Raw genomic sequence first — 16,794 nt, 5'->3', positions numbered from 1 at the left:
CAAAATGAAATTGATCTTAATACCTTTATATCAGTGGGCATATTCTTCACTGCCTTGACCTTGTCTGGGTCAGCACGAACTCCATTTTTATGAAGTGATAAGCAATCAAGGTGACCAGACGTGTTTTTTTACAGGTCCTGCATTTCTATCAATACACACATGCTCTGCATTAAAGTGACTCAATTCAAGAAATTTTATTTGTGTATTTTTTTTCTTTCACAAATTTAATATGCAAATTTAAAATCCAAATACTCTGCACATATCTGACAGGTATACAATTGAAAAAGTTCATATTTTGAAAATATGCAATATTTTGCACAAAAATGATATAAGTTCAACAAATAGTATTTGAAATTTCTCACAATTACATATAGCAAAAATTAAAAATCCAACTACTATGCATAAAATGTTCAATACCGGTACACATCATAATATAAGCACTATCAATCTTTGAACAGATCCTGCCACCTTTGCTTCCGATGACAAATCATCAAGAAATTTTATAATTTTTTTTGGCAATGGAACATGCACTCTTTTAAAATGCTAGCAATACCATTCACATCATCACGGTTGTGAATTTTTCTTAGCTGAGACATCGTAGGGAACAAGCAGCAAGTTTGTTGCACACATTTTGTGAAATTACCTTTTTCTCAACTAATGCATGGAGACTAGATTTACAAACAAAATAAGACAGTTGGAAAACAAAATCATTTAATTGATTTTCATTCAGACTGAAATGTTCAAACAGTTCGTTTACTCCATCCTTTTTGTATAATGCTCTTTTAATAACTAACGTATCACCAAAATCAGAAATACTTCGGTTTAAAGTTTCACAAAGACCATATTTTTCTAAAGATTAATGAGGACAGGCACATGAAAGTTTTTAATGTTATGTCCTACGATGCAAGAATAAGTAAATTTCTTCACCAATGCAAGAAATTGTAGCAGACCATCCTTTTGCTTAACTGCTTCAATGCTTTTAGTTGTCCATCTTTGAAACTGACACCAGTGGCTGATGATGCACCAGGACTTATGAGCTCAGTAGGGAATATATATGTATTAAAAGTTTCATAATTACAGACAGCTGCTATCTGAATGATATCTGAAGTACGCCCTGTAATGGGACACATTGAGACATTATAATTACACATCAGGTACTAAATCATTCAGTATAACAATTTTTTTCAATAAGGTTTTACGGAGTTCTGATTCTGCAACTTTTTTTTTTACAATTCGACACTTTTTTTTTACACTCTGCAAAAAAATTATCTTTAGACTGAAAATATGTCACAATACAACACAAGGAAGTGCTTAGGATGAATAAATGCCATATATTATTTTGCATAAAGATAACAAAACTTTTTGTGGAGAAGTAAAATGATTTTTTTTCCCAAAATTTGCAGATATGAAATATGTATGCCAAAAACAAAGATGTTGCATCTCTATTGTTTCCAAAGTTAATAAAATTATTCACACACCTAGTCCTGTTGTTTCCAAGTCAAAAAACACAAAAGGCTGCTGAGCTGTTAAATGTTTTTCAGGCAAAACACTTATTTCATACAAGTACTCTCTGTGAATCTGATTGTTTATTGGATTATGCAAAATTAATTATTCATACAAACAGTAGGTTTCTGCGGTGGGAACAGTCTTCTGAATGGCTCATTCTACAAAACAAAATATGGAAACTCCGAAAATATAAAACATGTAACACGTATTAACAATATTTCATTTGGGATTTATCAATTTTGGATGCATGTCATGGCCTTCAGACAAGCATCCTTTTTTTTTAAATAATTATTCACTTTGTACCATAACTGTAAAACTGGCATAATTAATTGATCATAAAATATGCATATCAGTTTACCTTCCAAGACGGTCTTCACTGCATTTCTAGAACTGCGGTTTCCTCTGAGCCTTTAAGTTTAGTGCGAGTTATTGATGTTATTGTGCGCTTCATGAAATATGCCTACGTGCAGGTCTGTTTGATTTACACACCAGTAACTCGCACAAAACTTAAAAACATTCCTTAAAAAGTATGCCAAGACACTATTATTAGCTATACTGAGCACTTAAAAGATACACTGCTTTCAACTAACTTGAAATCATCGTATTGAGATTATAATTCTAGACATTATAATATCCACTACCGACATGGCACCCGTTACGATTAGAAATTGATCGAACTGGGTTTTTTTTTATAAAGATTTAATCATGTCCACAGTCCTCGCCCACGATGAAATTAAGACTAAATATGAATTTACATTTCATATTCACGCATGCGTACTCGTGTTCTTGGTTTTTTATTTGTGTTGGTGTCTATGAGGATTTCTTTATTAAATAACAAAAGAAAGAGTAAATTTTTAGAAGATCACCGGGCAAACCTTGGCTTAAACTGTACCTTGTTCTTATATCTTAATCTCTTTGCTCAAGGGGAGTTCTTGACCTTGATGGTTTGTAATCCTGGTTAGTTGAAGAGGAAGAATCTCCTTATACCACTTATAATCATTTCGCAATGTATTACAGATTCCCTAGTAGAATGGAGAAAGAATAACTATCAGAAGGTAATTTATTTGACATAGTGAAACATTGTTATATATAGCAAGCATATTACAACTTGTATCATTTTTGATAGGTAAGAACGACGCAAAATATGAGGCCTTAAGAGAATTTGTCTTAGAGACTCTCGGGAAGTTCAGTTGTATATTTTCAGGACGTTGGTATCAGGCTTGAAAACCTGGAAAGGAAAATGGAATCTGACGGAGGATGTTCCAAATTAGAAGCTCATTTGGACGAGATTTATAAGAAAACTGATAACGAGTTGAAACCGGACATATTCAACGCGCTTTCCAACAAAATTAGTGAAGTAAACTCCAGAATAGACAGATTATCTGACAAGGTAGACAATCATTAAAAGAGAAAAATAATGGAAGAAAACAAGAGTGAAGAAGAAGAAATGGAAGGAGCCACTTCCATAGATGATTTGAAGTAGGGCATCAAAGGAAATAGTCTCTGAAGTGTTCGATAGCATCGTCTACAATAAAGAGAAAAAGGAGAAAGATTCCAAATCACAGCTAGCGTACATTCATTAATGGATTGGATTGCAGGTAACTATTTCTCCGAGTAAGTAATTCACACTCCTGGTATACCAACGGGAGCAGATTTATAGTGAAAGGAAGGGGAAAAAAGGATGAGTTTGGTGATTTCTTTTTTAGACGGTGGTTATATATTGCCACAGTCCTGCTGTCGGGAATAAACAACAGCCTATTTTTCACGGGGACCCTAGCAGCGGTTTTTGCAGACAAAACTGAGTTTAATTAGATGTTTGAAAATAAATTGTACATAGTTAACAAATACTTAGTTATTTTAATGACATTTTGTTGATGGGTGCAGCGATTAATTCCTAATACATTTCTCGTCTCATGAATATTCATTAAATTACATTATGCATTTTCCCGCGCCTTGAACACATAAACTGATGGAATACGTTTGTTCAAATTAGTTGCAGTTTTCAACGATAAAGTATATAATCATTCTATTTTATTTTTTTATTTATTTTTTTTTTATAAATATTACATTTTTCATATACATCTTCAATGATTAGTGCTAGTGTTTCATTCAAGCAATACAAGCTGTAGCTGCATGACGATAATTTTGTGCTTGACACAATGAGTATTATTTTACACCTACCCATAAGACTAAGATAACAACAAAGACATTTAGGGTGATAAACAACGTAAGTCTGCTAAACTGCAAGCATTTTTCTTCTACTGGCAATGCATATATTAGTCTTTTATCTCACGGATAAAAAAGTTACTAAACGGATGCTGATATCGAGGCTATAAATACAGACTTGGTCAGACGATTTCATTGAATGAAGTTTACCCTTTACTATGCAGGTTTTCTTGCGGAATCAGCTAGTGGGCTTAAATAAGGTCCATCTGCGATATTGTTTTTACAAACTCTATTACGCAATGACTACACTGGATGAAAAGTACCGTTTCAGCATGGCTGAAACTTAAAAATTAAGCTTACTAATAGTTTCCGTCGAGTCCCTGCACTGAAACTTCAAGTTTCATCCAGTTTCCGCAGTGTGGAAACCAAAGGTGTCCACAATCAAGATAGTCTCCGCAACTGAAACAACCTGAATCTTCAAGTATACGCAAGGTTTCAGTATGCATATAAGGTTGAAATACATATGGTGTACCGTGGGTTTCCGCAACAAAAACATGATGAAACTTGAAGTACACGCAAGGTTTCAGCATAAGTAAACAGTCGATTAACATATGGTGTACTTTAGGTTTCCGCAACGTAAACTGGTAGTAACGACTATATAATTCAGCCCAGCTTTTCAATGATAGTACTGATATATATATATATATATATTTGCAGTTGCATACAAAATAGATTTTGTTCTTCAACCAAAACAGTTTTTTCTTCTATTTTCATTTTGCATCATAAAAAACCCCACAGTAATAGTGTTCTAAGAATATTTAATTTAATGATCAACATTCCATTCAAATTCATTAAGTATATACGTACACAATTTTTATAGGACATGAAAAAACTAGTTGTTTGGGATTGAAGTTCAGTCCATTTAATTATTTCATAGATATGTTATTATATATATATATATATATAGATATATAGATATATAAGCATCTATAAAAATTAACAATTTTCCATAACTTGATTTCTTTCACACATGAAATGGAATTACAATAACAGTACATAAATAAATAAATAAATAAATATTGAATCAAAACGAATCCGAAGCCTTTAAAGATCCAAATGCTTGAACGTAAAGTCGCGATAGGTGGAGGACAGAGCCCAGCTGGGAATTTCTTTGGGAGGAGATGTTCTCATTACTTAGTAGAGCTCCTGTTGACGGAAGCCTTCTGTTTGCGTGACTTGGCTGTCAAGGCTATACGGTAGTCTTTGTCCATTTCTCTCTTGATTTCTGTCATCCTGGACGACTCCCATTGAAATGGGATTGACACCCTCCTTGTTTCGTCCTCGTCATCTGTTACTTCAGGCAACATTGATTCGACCGCGAATGCCTTCCTGATGGACCTCTTCTCCTCCTTTGTGAAATACGTATCCCTTCCGACTTGGACCAGTCTGCTCTTCAACGTCTACAACTAAAGCATAAAGGTTAGTATTTGATAAAAGATACATGAAAAGGTACAGTAACATTCAAATATGTGGGACTCCAATTTAAAATAATTATCCACCTCTTATTCTTTTTACCTTTTGTTTTATTTTCATAACAAAATATACATTGTTTAAAAAAATCCATCATTAGCTAAATAATGAGAATCACCGCTGTGACGCATTTACTAGCCATGTGTGTACCGTCTTCCTTATAAAAATTTAGTTGTACATAGTTATATAATTAAACATAAGCATTTGTATTAAAAAAAATAGCAATGCTAAAACTTGTTTACCACTAAGTCAATTACAATTACAGCTGCATATAGTCAAGAGATTGCTCGAATGAGGATAATTTTAGGAACAAGCAGTGAAAAAAATTGCTAATCAGATAATTAGGTTAATTCAATAAAACATAGACTTATGTTTATAGCATGAAAGGTCCATCTTTAAAAAAATTTGTTTGGTTGCCCACTCCCGACCGACTGGCCAAAAATACTCCGACTCAAAACCTTTTCTAACCTTAAGGTAACAATAAATCTTTTATTCATTCCGAAAAACATATTTTGAAAACTCAGCATTGATGTTGGTACTTTCCAGGAAAAAAAATTCTCACCTACCTACCGAGCCCAATTTTTCATCCTGGGTCGGGAGAGGGCAAGCAAACATCTTAAAGTTGGTCTACGCAAAGACTTTTTAAAAAGAGGGGGAAATGGATAGCATAGCAGTTGATTATGAAATAGAATACTTACGTATCTTTTGCGTTTGGCCTCTTTATTAATGCGGCGATTCTGCTCCATCTTCCCATCTCTCTTTCTTTTGAGGTCAGCCCTCATATTCTTCCAAACACGCTTTACTGCCTCTGTACAATAAAAAAGAAATAGAGTGCATAATGACCAAAATGTATGTCAAATACCTATCAATTTTTTTAAATCAGCCAATTCCCTAAGTATTTGATGATAGAGAGTTTGAGACTTTACACCTGTACACCTACTTTATACTTATATTTATGCTTAGACATACAAGTTTTATAATGATAAATTTTTCTGTAGAGAATTTCTTTACTCGACATTTTATTATAACACTATTGAATCTCAACCTCTCTAATAAAATCCATACAACTTAACTGTACCTCAGATATCTGATTTGAAAAAAAGCAACGCTGTACATCATAGGTCTGGCTTTTTATAGCAGTACGACTCACTTGCCAATACACATCCATTTTAAAAAAAATTGAATTCCAAATACAGAAATATGTTATCAAGAAGGATATTTTTCCAAATAATTTACCTACAAATTATAGTATAACATAACCAAAAGCCTCTGACAATACCATTGCTGTACTGCACGTGTGTTTTTTGTATATTTTTGTATATTGTATATTATTTGTTCAAGTTTTATTAAAAACAAGTAAATAATTAATGTACTAACTGAAACAGTAGTGAAAGACCGGTCAAAATAATGAACTTCATTCGAGATTTTTTTAATAGGGCTTTGGTACCACCTTAAATTTTATTTAATGTCTTGCATTATTAACAATATAAAAAAATGTCCATGATAAATAAAATTATCTTCATCTTTTTCATTTATGCTGTAATTAATTAAAACGCTGACAAAGATACTCTCTAAGCCCCTTAACCCATTCCCAGTGATAGTTTATTCAAGTGGCCAATAATGGATGATAAATGAGATCATAAAGTATCTTGAAAGTCGTCAGGGAAAAGATTTCAAAACATGTGTACATACCAATTTCTTTTCTGAAAATTAGCAAAACGTTTTAAAAATTCAATTACAGGTCTTAATTTTACCTCCAAAAAATAACCCTTTGACTTTACATTTTGTTCACTAGCTTCTAATCGCTCCTCACAATATGGCTTTTGTCGGACTAAAAAGGATGTATGTCAAGGCTCTAGGACTAACACTGGTAAGGAATAACAAATTTAATTGCATATTATGGATGTAGTACATCTGCATTTTCTGCCTAATCATGTCTTTCACTTAGATACCATATACATGCATGAACTCATTTTATGAATGATTAAAATTTTTGGTTTCAAAACATGTTCGGCAATCAGAATCTGACAAAGTGAACGAACTAGAGGAATACATGGCATATGTAGAGAGTAAAATTCTAGAGCTAGGAGCAAAGAAGACACGTTGTTTGCATATAGTAAGTCTCTGATTATTTACATCTGTTGTTATATGTCCTTCAATAGAGTTGACTTTTTCAGTTAACAAAAATGTCAAAGTACTCTTAAAAGTTTGCATTTAATCAACAATACCAGAACATATTTTTAAAAATCCAACGTATTCCTATATTCACTTAAAGATGTTCAATGATATATGATGTTAAAACACTTTTTTTAAAGGTTGATGACATCCAAAGGCATGGTAATCCTCTCAATTACATCGAAGATCCCTTTGGAAAAAAATCATGGACCAATTAGAAACTGTAATGCGCTTCATTATATGCAGGTGAAAGGGTAAATTGCTGTATAAGGAAGGGAAGTTATAAATCAATAACAAGTAGCACATCGCCTTTATATAGACATGAACTAATTAATCATTCATATTCTAATGTGTTCAAGTAAGTTTTATATTGCTTAAAAGTTTCTCTTGCTTATATAACATGACTATTTGGAAATATTCAGTGTCACCATGGCTCAGAGATTCTTCCCAAATTTTCGCAGCTAGTATGGAACATCATGCCGATATGCTTCTGTCAGCAAAGGGTATATGTTGATACACATTTATTTTACAGTTTATATGTATTCTTGTTGTTAGGAATACCTTTGATATTCATTTGCTTTATCTCAGCTGTAATCCCCCCATGAAAATGCTTGAGCCCTCTGGGAATCACTATCCATCTGTCCCTCCATCTGTCATAACACTTTTGTTGTGCCACCATGACTTAAATGGTTTTTAATTTAAATTCAAATATTGAAGAAAGGTACATTACTATAATGTAAATCATTTTTATCATGAAAACTTTTCCATAGGTGTATATGTATGTAAAAATTTTCCTTCTAGTGTATATTAGTAAAGATTACATACAAAAATAACCAGAACAAGCTAATTCAGAGAATTTGTGTCCCCCGCTTAGGGAAAAGAGAAGAGCATGCGCAGTTCGGGGGGGGGGGGGTGTCGGACCCCCCTCCCTCTGGATTTGTAGAATTAATAAATTTATACATGTATACTGAAGCAAATAAAAAATGCCAATATGGATATAAAGATTTGATTGCTTATTCTTTAATATGTGTATAGAAGATTCTTTTTAATATATAGAATATTTATCACACTGTAATAATGATTATATGAGTTTGTACACGCCAGACGTCATAACTTTCTATTTCACATGTTGAATAGTATCATTTAGTTAAAAAAAAAAACAAAAAAAAAAGCATTAAAAACAAGATGTGTTTGTGAAACACTGATGCCCCCGTATGGCAGCTTATGGCGAAGGTTAAAGTTTCTCAAATGCAAGTCAAAATCCAGGATAAAAGATAAAAAATGTTGGTACCCAAAGAAAGGCCTTGTCTCGAGGAATATACCTGTGAAATTTTAAAGACCTAGCTGAACTGTTCAGAAGTTATGGCGAAGGTTAATTTTTTTTAAAAGCAAGTAAAACGTCAAGATCAAAGTGGTTGGTATCCAAAGGAAGGTCTTGTCACAAGGATTACATATGTAAAGTATGAAAGCCCTAGCACCAACCACCTTGGTCAAGGTCAAAAGGTCAAAGTGGTTGGTATCCAAAAAAGGTCTTGTCACAAGGAGATAACACATATGAAGTATGAAAGCCCTAGCTCCAACCATTCAAAAGTTGTGGCCCAGGTTTAAGTTTTTCAAAAGTAGGTCAAACTCCAAGGTCAAGGTCAAAGTTGTTGGTATCCAAAGGAAGGCTTTGTCACAAAGAATACACATTTGAAGTTTGAAACCCCAAGCACCAACTGTTCAGAACTTATGGCCAAGGTTAAAGTATCATAAAATTTTGCAAAAGTGGGTCAAACTCCAAGGTCAAGGTCAAATAAGATGGTACCCAAGGAAAGCTCTTGTCACCAAGGAATATACATGTGAAATATGAAAGTCATAGGCAAGGTTAAAGTTGACAACAGACAGACAAACAAACAGACAAACAGGACAAAAACAATATACCCCCGGGATCTTTCGATCCCAGGACATAAAAATTGGATTGTCCGGTATTTGAACCCGAGCCTCTCACTTGCTAAGCAAGCATCATACCCCTAGACCACGGAGGCACTTGATTATACAGCAAATCATTTCAAAAGGGTAGTATCAAAAGTAAGTAATGATAATGTTGTAAGAGTTATGCTTCTTTGACTATGTAACAAGAAGTTGATCTACTCATTTCCATAATATGACTTAGCTCATCTTGAGTTAAGTCTGATTAAATGCAAACATTAGGTCACATATGTTTATATTCACGTTCGATATTGTCAAAATTTTACAGAATACATATTGTCTTATTTAGCCTTTACTAAACAGTTTTAATAGAATATTAAGTTGGTCAACAACCTGTATTTTACGTAATAACTCTCCACATGCGCCTGTGCTAAAAATAGTGCCAAGCGACTTTTGCTATACAATTAATAAAAAAAAAAACGGAGCAGGACACTTTGAGAGGGGCGAGAGATGCCATAGGGAGTTATGGTATAAAATTTCTTTGCAAAAGCTCAAAAGCTTCGTGGGTACGTTAAGGCAGTACACAGATCATATTTCGGCGAATTTAGACTTTGTTTCGTAAAATGTAACATTGATAAATCGGAAAAGCCATAGAAAAAACATTTACTATTATTATCCATTGTATAGATGTCATTGAGTACGTCTTGGGCTTAAAGAAGCACTCCACTACGACGTCATCACGTGACGTATATAGATAGAAAAATTGCCCTAATGAAAAAATGAAAAGTTCAACACTACTACGGGGATAATCCATTTCTTTTAGTGAAAATAATTATGTAAAAACATCACTGGACTATGAAAACTGCTGCTAGAAGCCTACTCTCCAAACACAGAAAAAAATATTCCAAAGTTTCGCATGAAACCTTACCAAAATTTTTACATTTTATACATACCATCAAGGAATTGTCATCAATCATGTTAACCACACGATTCTAGCAGCACTTTCCAAGAACTATAGAATACAAGCTTTCGATACAAACAAAAATTATGTTTCACAATATGCGGCGTAGTGTTGAACTTTTGCATCTTTGTTATTATAGAGCGACACTTAACCGCGTTTTTGAGATATCGCCCGGAAACGAAAGTGTTACACACAGACGGAATTCGTGAATTTACGACCTTGCACTTTGACCTTTTAACCTCAAAATATATAGAGGTCTTCCTTAGGCCACAGGGAGTTGTTACGTAAAATTTCATTGCAAAAGCTTAAAGAATTCGCGAGATATCGCGCGGAAACGAGTGTTAAAACAGACAGAATTTATGAATTTTATACCTTTGACCTTTTGACCTCAAAATTAATAGGGTTCTTCTTTATTCCATAAGGAGTTGCTATGCAAAATTTCATTGCAAAAGCTCAAAGGGTTCTCGAGACATTGAGCAGAAACGAAAGTTTTACAGACAGACAGAAATACAGACGGACGGACAGACAGACAGACCCAAATTAATATCCCCCACTTTCAGTGAAAGTAACATAATCAAATTAGTGAGGATGAGGCTAAGTTTGTCAAACATTACAAATACATTCTTCATTTGAAAATCTTTATATTCCTGGGCATCAAGCTAACAAAATGCTTTATTGTAAATAAAACTTAGTGCTCTACCTGGACTAGCCTTCAGACTTGAGGCTGGGGTTAATTTAATGTGTCATATATTGAAAGTACATTTACAATTTGAAATCTTTATTAACTCATGACAATGTCTCAAACATCTATCCTTTAGATGACCTCTAGCATAAAGAGCAGCTATCTGCATATGAAAGCCATTAAATTTATGTATATCCTATCCATAGTTTGGGCCTACATTGTCATAAAGCCTACGCAATTTTCATTACTCCTTTACCTCAAACTGTTTAAATATCATATAATTACATAATCCTTACAAAACGGGAACATTTTTGTAACACGAACGTAGACTTCTGGTTTTAGTGTGTTCTAATTGATCAGAGTCTAAAATAGTTATTATAAACTGGTGACTACCAATGTTCACGGGCCTCTTGTCTTTGCCATATTTCCTCCCAAATGTGTGTACCATTTGCTAATTTTAAATTTTGAAATGTTGTTTATAAAATAAAATTAGGTTGTGTTTGTGAAACACTGATGCCCCCGTATGGCAACTTATAGCGGAGGTTAAACTTTCTCCAATGCAAATCAAATATGCTGGTACCCAAAATAAGGTATTGTACCGAGGAATATACCTGTGAAATATGAAAGCCCTAGCAGCAACCATTGGAAAGATATAGAAAAGGTGGAAGTTTTTCAAAAGTAAGTCGAACATCGAGGTCAAGGTCAAAATTAATGTTGCCCAAGGAAAGGCCTTCTCACAAGAAATACACATGTGAAATGTGAAAGCCCTAGCACCAACCATTTAAAAGATATGGCAAAGGTTAAAGTTTTTTAAAAGTAGGTCAAACTCCAAAGCCACGGTCAAAGTTGCTGGTATCCAAAGCAAGGTCTTGTCACATGGATTGTATATTGAAGTATGAAAGCGCTAGAACCAACTGTTTAAAAGAAATGGCCAAGGTTAAAGTTTTTCAAAAGTAGGTCAAATTTCAAGATCAAGGTCAATGGGCTATAATTGTTGGTATTTAAAGGAAGCGCTTGTTACAAGGATTTCACATGTGAAAAATAAAAGCCCTAACACCAACCGTTCAAAAGATATGGCCAAGGTTAAAGTTTTTCAAAAGTAGGTCAAACTCGTAGGTCACGGTCAAAGTTGTTGGTATCAAAAGGAACGTCTTGTCACAAGATTTACACGTGTGAAGAATGAAAGCCCTAGCACCAACTGTTAAACAGTTATGGCCAAGGTAAAGTTGGGTAAAATTTTATAAAACTGGGTCATACTCCAAGGTCAAGGTCAAATATGAAACTTAAAGAAAAATCTTGTCACAAGGAATACACATGTGAAATATGAAAGCCATAGCTCCAACTAATCAAAAGTTATGAGCAATGTTAAAGATTTTGCGGACAAACAGACAGACAGATGGACGGACTGGGAAAAAACTATATACCCCCAAATCTTCGATACGGGGGCATAAAAAACAAAATAAGTTAAGAATTCAGTGGTTATCCTCATGTTTGTATTTTTTCCTAGTTTATTTTTCTTTTGCAATACATTAGAAATATATGATCAATATGTCATTTAGATATTTACACAATTACAAAGCCCCTTTTTCGGCAATTATTGAGAATAAGGATTTGCTTTTTTGTTTTGTATTCCAACAGGGTAAATTCTCTGAAGTGTTGAAACTTTTGAGGCTAAGTCCTGCACCTGACGTAGCATCCATTGTGGCCACACATTCTTCTAAAAAAATGTTGAAGCTTGGCCTCTGGGGGCTAAAACCTTTCCATTGGCACTATTTCAACCCAGGTGTGTTTGTGATTAGTCTCGTGCCATTTTTTTTTTATTCTGCCCATACATGTATTTCAAATATACAATTACTATGTGTTTTAACTTAGCTCTGTGAAAAGAGATGGCCAAGCAAGGTTAATGTCATGCAAAACCTTAGAAGAGTGTCTTAATATGCCTCCAGCATATTCCCGTGGCAATATCAAAACGTGAATTGCAACATAAGTCAGACGTTATATCTGGGAGAGTGCAGTTCGATTCTGCAGAAAATTTTCTAGATGAAGTTTACCAAATTATGACTAGAGATGAGATAGCTAAAACAGCAAAGAATGACCTGCTACTATGGGCCCTAGGATAGCCATGGATCAGAAAGTATGGCAAAAAGAAAACCAAATATTACGCCTCGCAACATATGCGGCATTTGACGAAGTTTCTCTTGATGTTAAGAGAATCGGAGGATTTTACAGATAACTCCAAGTCTTTTTCTTCACGTACCCTTTGGGACTTTATCGTACCTGCCAAATTCGACAGCATCGCATACTGCAGTCAAACTAGCATACCCTTACATAGATGATGTTGAAGAGCTTAAGTCACCATCTAATGCATTCAAAATGAAGTATGATCTCATCATCTGCTCAAAGTTGATGACCTGAAATGGACATAAATGTATACAGATCCTGAACCTGATGTGCAAGAGGGCCAAAGATGTGATATCTTCTTAAGGCTTATGAAAATTCAGTGGTCCGTAAGAGTTACGAAAATGGCCAGAGCAGTATTAGTTACCCGTAGCTTCAATAAAGAAGTGAATATTCCATCACCGGATGATGTGAAGAAGCTCAGTGAATACATACAGGAGGAGTTGAAAAAGTTGAATTATTCAAGTTATCACATATCTATTGGGCCTTCAAGCACTGCGGTGGAGACTCAAGTACGCTCAGAGAGATGTTGGAAAATATCCTAGACCACTATAACAACAATCATGAAAGATGTCATCCTTCCTTAAGATGTAAAGTTGATCCAAACTATGAATCTTCCCGAGTGGTGATTAAAAACCCTGTCTCAGAAAAATACTATTAAAGGGTTTGATAATTACATGTAATTTAGTGATTGATAAAAATCCGGATAATTTCGATTAGGACGTGATACTTATTTTGTTGAGAGTTTTAATAACACTTTAAATATATACGAGGATAAAAGAGTCGCTTTCGGCAGTGAACAGTACAAAGTGCGAGCATTCTTGGGCACTTGTCACTTGAAGGAAAATGTGGGTAGAGACACAACTTCCATTAACTACACACGTAACCCCAAAACCCCACGAAAGCAACGTGGGACAGACTATAATTGTTTTCAAGTCGTCATAAGAGACTATAATAGTTTTCAAGTCTTCATGAGCCGGGCAGGATTTTTCCATATTTGGCCATAGCATTTTAATTAAAGGTCAGAGCGACCTACTTTTAATGCGCGAAACGCCTTTTACCCCAGATGTATCAGCTGACAAAGTTTGATAATTCTAGGCCTAATAGTATTAAAGTTTTGAGCCGGACACGAAAAACCTAAACCTGACAGACGGACACGAAGGCTATATCATAATAAGTCCCGTCTTAAGACGGGCGTATAAAAACAAATTATTGTCGCCTTAGCAGGAAGTATGTTGCACCTATCGTTTTTCCCGACTGTCATGACCTACATCCTAACTAAAGTTAGAGCAGCGTTATTTTGTTTGTATGTTGTTTAACGTCCCTCTTGAGAATTTTTCACTCATATGGAGACGCCACCACTTGCCGATGGAGAGCTGCAAATTTTGTCCTATACTCGGCACTTACGCCATTGAGCAGTGAGGGATCTTTTTCGTGCCAGCACCAACTGCGACACGAGACCTTGGTTTATACAGTCTCATCCGAATGACCGGTCTCCACGTCCCACAGTGGGATTCGAACCCGCGACGTAAGGATCAACTCCTTACTTCGCGATTTCAGAGCAGAGGCTCTAACCACTGCGCCACGCGGGCGACTAGAGCAGCGTTAAAATCAGGACAGGTAATGATCTCACGTCAATATTCAATAATTAAAGCTGAAGACTGCTGCTCAAAGGCATTGTCCGTCATTTTCTCGTTAGTCGGCACTATCCCCTACAACCCCTATATAAGCCGCGGACCTCTTAACAGCTAGATGTATTTCGTTGTAGAGGTCTGACGCGTAATGACGTACATCTTACTTTGCCGTGTTACTTGTTCGCGATAAAATTATCAAATTTTTCGCATTTTTCCTAGCTAGGAGAAAAGTAACATTAAATATACAAGTCAATACATTATGTACAAACAGAAAATGCACACAAAAAACGGAGTAAAGTTAGTTTTCAGTGTTCATTATTTTTTAAAGTAGTCCTCTCCGATTTTAATGCACATCTTCAACCGTTCTGCCCATGTGCGAATCACTTGATCCAGGCGGTCACGTGACATGCTCCGTAGCGTTCTGTTCACAGCAGCTGAAAGATTTTTCCGAGTCTTATTTTTCTTACCATGCAAGTTATTTTTTACAAGAACAGCCAATTTTTCCACTCGGCCGATTCTTACCTCATCTAACAGTCGCCCGCGTGGCGCAGTGGTTAGAGCGTCTACTCTAGAGTCGCGAAGTAAGGAGTTGATCGCGGGTTCGAATTCCACTGTGGGACGTGGAGACCGGTCCTTCGGAATAGACCGTATAAACCGAGGTCCCGTGTCGCAGTTGGTGCTGGCACGAAAAAGATCCCTCACTGCTCAATGGCCGTAAGTGCCGAGCGTAGGACAAAATTTGCAGCTCTCCACCGGCAAGTGGTGGCGTCTCCATATGCGTGAAAAATTCTCGAGAGGGACGTTAAACAACAACCAACTAATAGAAGCTGTGTATGCCAAATTTCAATCTGATCTGAATTGTTTTGTAAATATAGATACAGTTTGCGAACTTTTTGATCACCCTCGTATTAATATATTTATTTCGCCGTGCGGTTCTTCGAAGTAAATCAAATTTATTTTGGGCGTCAAGACTGACTTTTATTCCTCAGGACGAAATGTGAGGTTTCAGCAAATTATTCTTACAATGTTCTTCTAAATATCTTGACACATGTTAACACTATTTTTGCCTGATCATTTTGTATATGCCACGAAAATTACAAGAATATGAAATATTCATGTACATGTCACTGTATGAAGAATTAAGCAGTTAATAAGAGAAAACATGAACAAGTTGTATAATTCACACCTGGAAATTATGCGTTCCTTTTTGCTAGTGGGATTAAGCAATTAGCTAAAACCTAAACGTGTACCAATATGTACAGAGTAAGCTGAAACACAAGTGCTATATTCATAGCTTATGTTTGTAATTAAAAAAAACCAAGAAGGAAATACTAAGCTGAACCTTGAATCAATAGATATCTTTTGAAGCCAGCCAAAAGGATGAAGCGTCTGTTTGCTTTAACAAAGAGTAATAGAGCAAGTAGAACTACTCGGGGACGAAGTAGGGGTAAACGTGGCCAAGGACGTTGATGTTATGAAATTTCTCGAGGTAAAAGATATTTTTAGAGTCCGTCAGGATTTGCATTTAGATTGTTTAATGCCGTTGTTTCTTTCATTGTTTAAAAGTAGTGAATTTCTCTCTACAATATCAGATACCAGTGATTCTGATGACCTATTAAGTGATTCGTCTATTGTTCCATAAACCTTTTCGTGCTAACTTTCGCCATGCGTATAACTACTTCCGCGAGGAAAGCGTCTCTTACAACATCATGGCTTCGCGCGACAATTAAAAGAAGGAAAACAAAACAACGCTACAGAAAATGTGCCAAGACATTGGATTTGATGTTAAGGGGAAAAAGAGAGGAATGTTGGTAGATTTTTTTTTACAACTGGTGTTCCGCGGCCCAGCATATTATCCCAGTAGTTTACCATCAGAGTAATCTTACGAGCGTTCTTCCCAAATTAGATGAGCAGGTGCAAGTTTGTAACAATATCCGGCCCCAATCTAATTAAACCAGTTACACCACTGTACCATATTCTCAGTTTTCCAGTCGAAGTTTATAATTTGATGGTTACTAGAGCCCGGGTATCATGTGCCGGCAGAGGTTTCC

General features: G+C 35.3%; 1 protein-coding gene and 1 pseudogene across 1 annotated transcript; one reads left to right on the top strand and one right to left on the bottom strand.

The window, feature by feature from the left end:
* Positions 1-2,536: 2,536 nt before the first annotated feature.
* On the top strand, positions 2,537-3,128 carry LOC133179569 (uncharacterized; annotated as a pseudogene).
* A 1,734-nt stretch (positions 3,129-4,862) lies between these two features.
* LOC133180011 (uncharacterized) lies at positions 4,863-5,984 on the bottom strand. The gene is made up of 2 exons (XM_061314635.1): positions 5,901-5,984; positions 4,863-5,132 (listed from the first exon to the last, which is right to left on the bottom strand). Exons 1-2 carry the CDS (start codon positions 5,982-5,984, stop codon positions 4,863-4,865), a joined length of 354 nt encoding a protein of 117 aa, XP_061170619.1.
* Positions 5,985-16,794: the final 10,810 nt, after the last annotated feature.

Source organism: Saccostrea echinata, unplaced genomic scaffold (assembly GCF_033153115.1).
Source record: "Saccostrea echinata isolate AGI-Se365-2 ecotype Australia unplaced genomic scaffold, CSIRO_AGI_Sech_v1 ptg000005l, whole genome shotgun sequence".
In the NCBI taxonomy this organism is placed as follows: domain Eukaryota; kingdom Metazoa; phylum Mollusca; class Bivalvia; order Ostreida; family Ostreidae; genus Saccostrea; species Saccostrea echinata.
Note: the sequence above shows the minus strand (reverse complement) of the source record. Positions and strands in the feature narration are given on the sequence as shown.

Bases quoted from the DNA above. Each gene is read 5' to 3' on its own strand.
- LOC133180011 (XM_061314635.1), bottom strand. From the start codon at position 5,984: ATGAGGGCTGACCTCAAAAGAAAGAGAGATGGGAAGATGGAGCAGAAT. The intron at 5,133-5,900 runs GTAAGTATTCTA...CTTTAGTTGTAG, and splicing joins AGGCCAAACGCAAAAGATAC to ACGTTGAAGAGCAGACTGGT.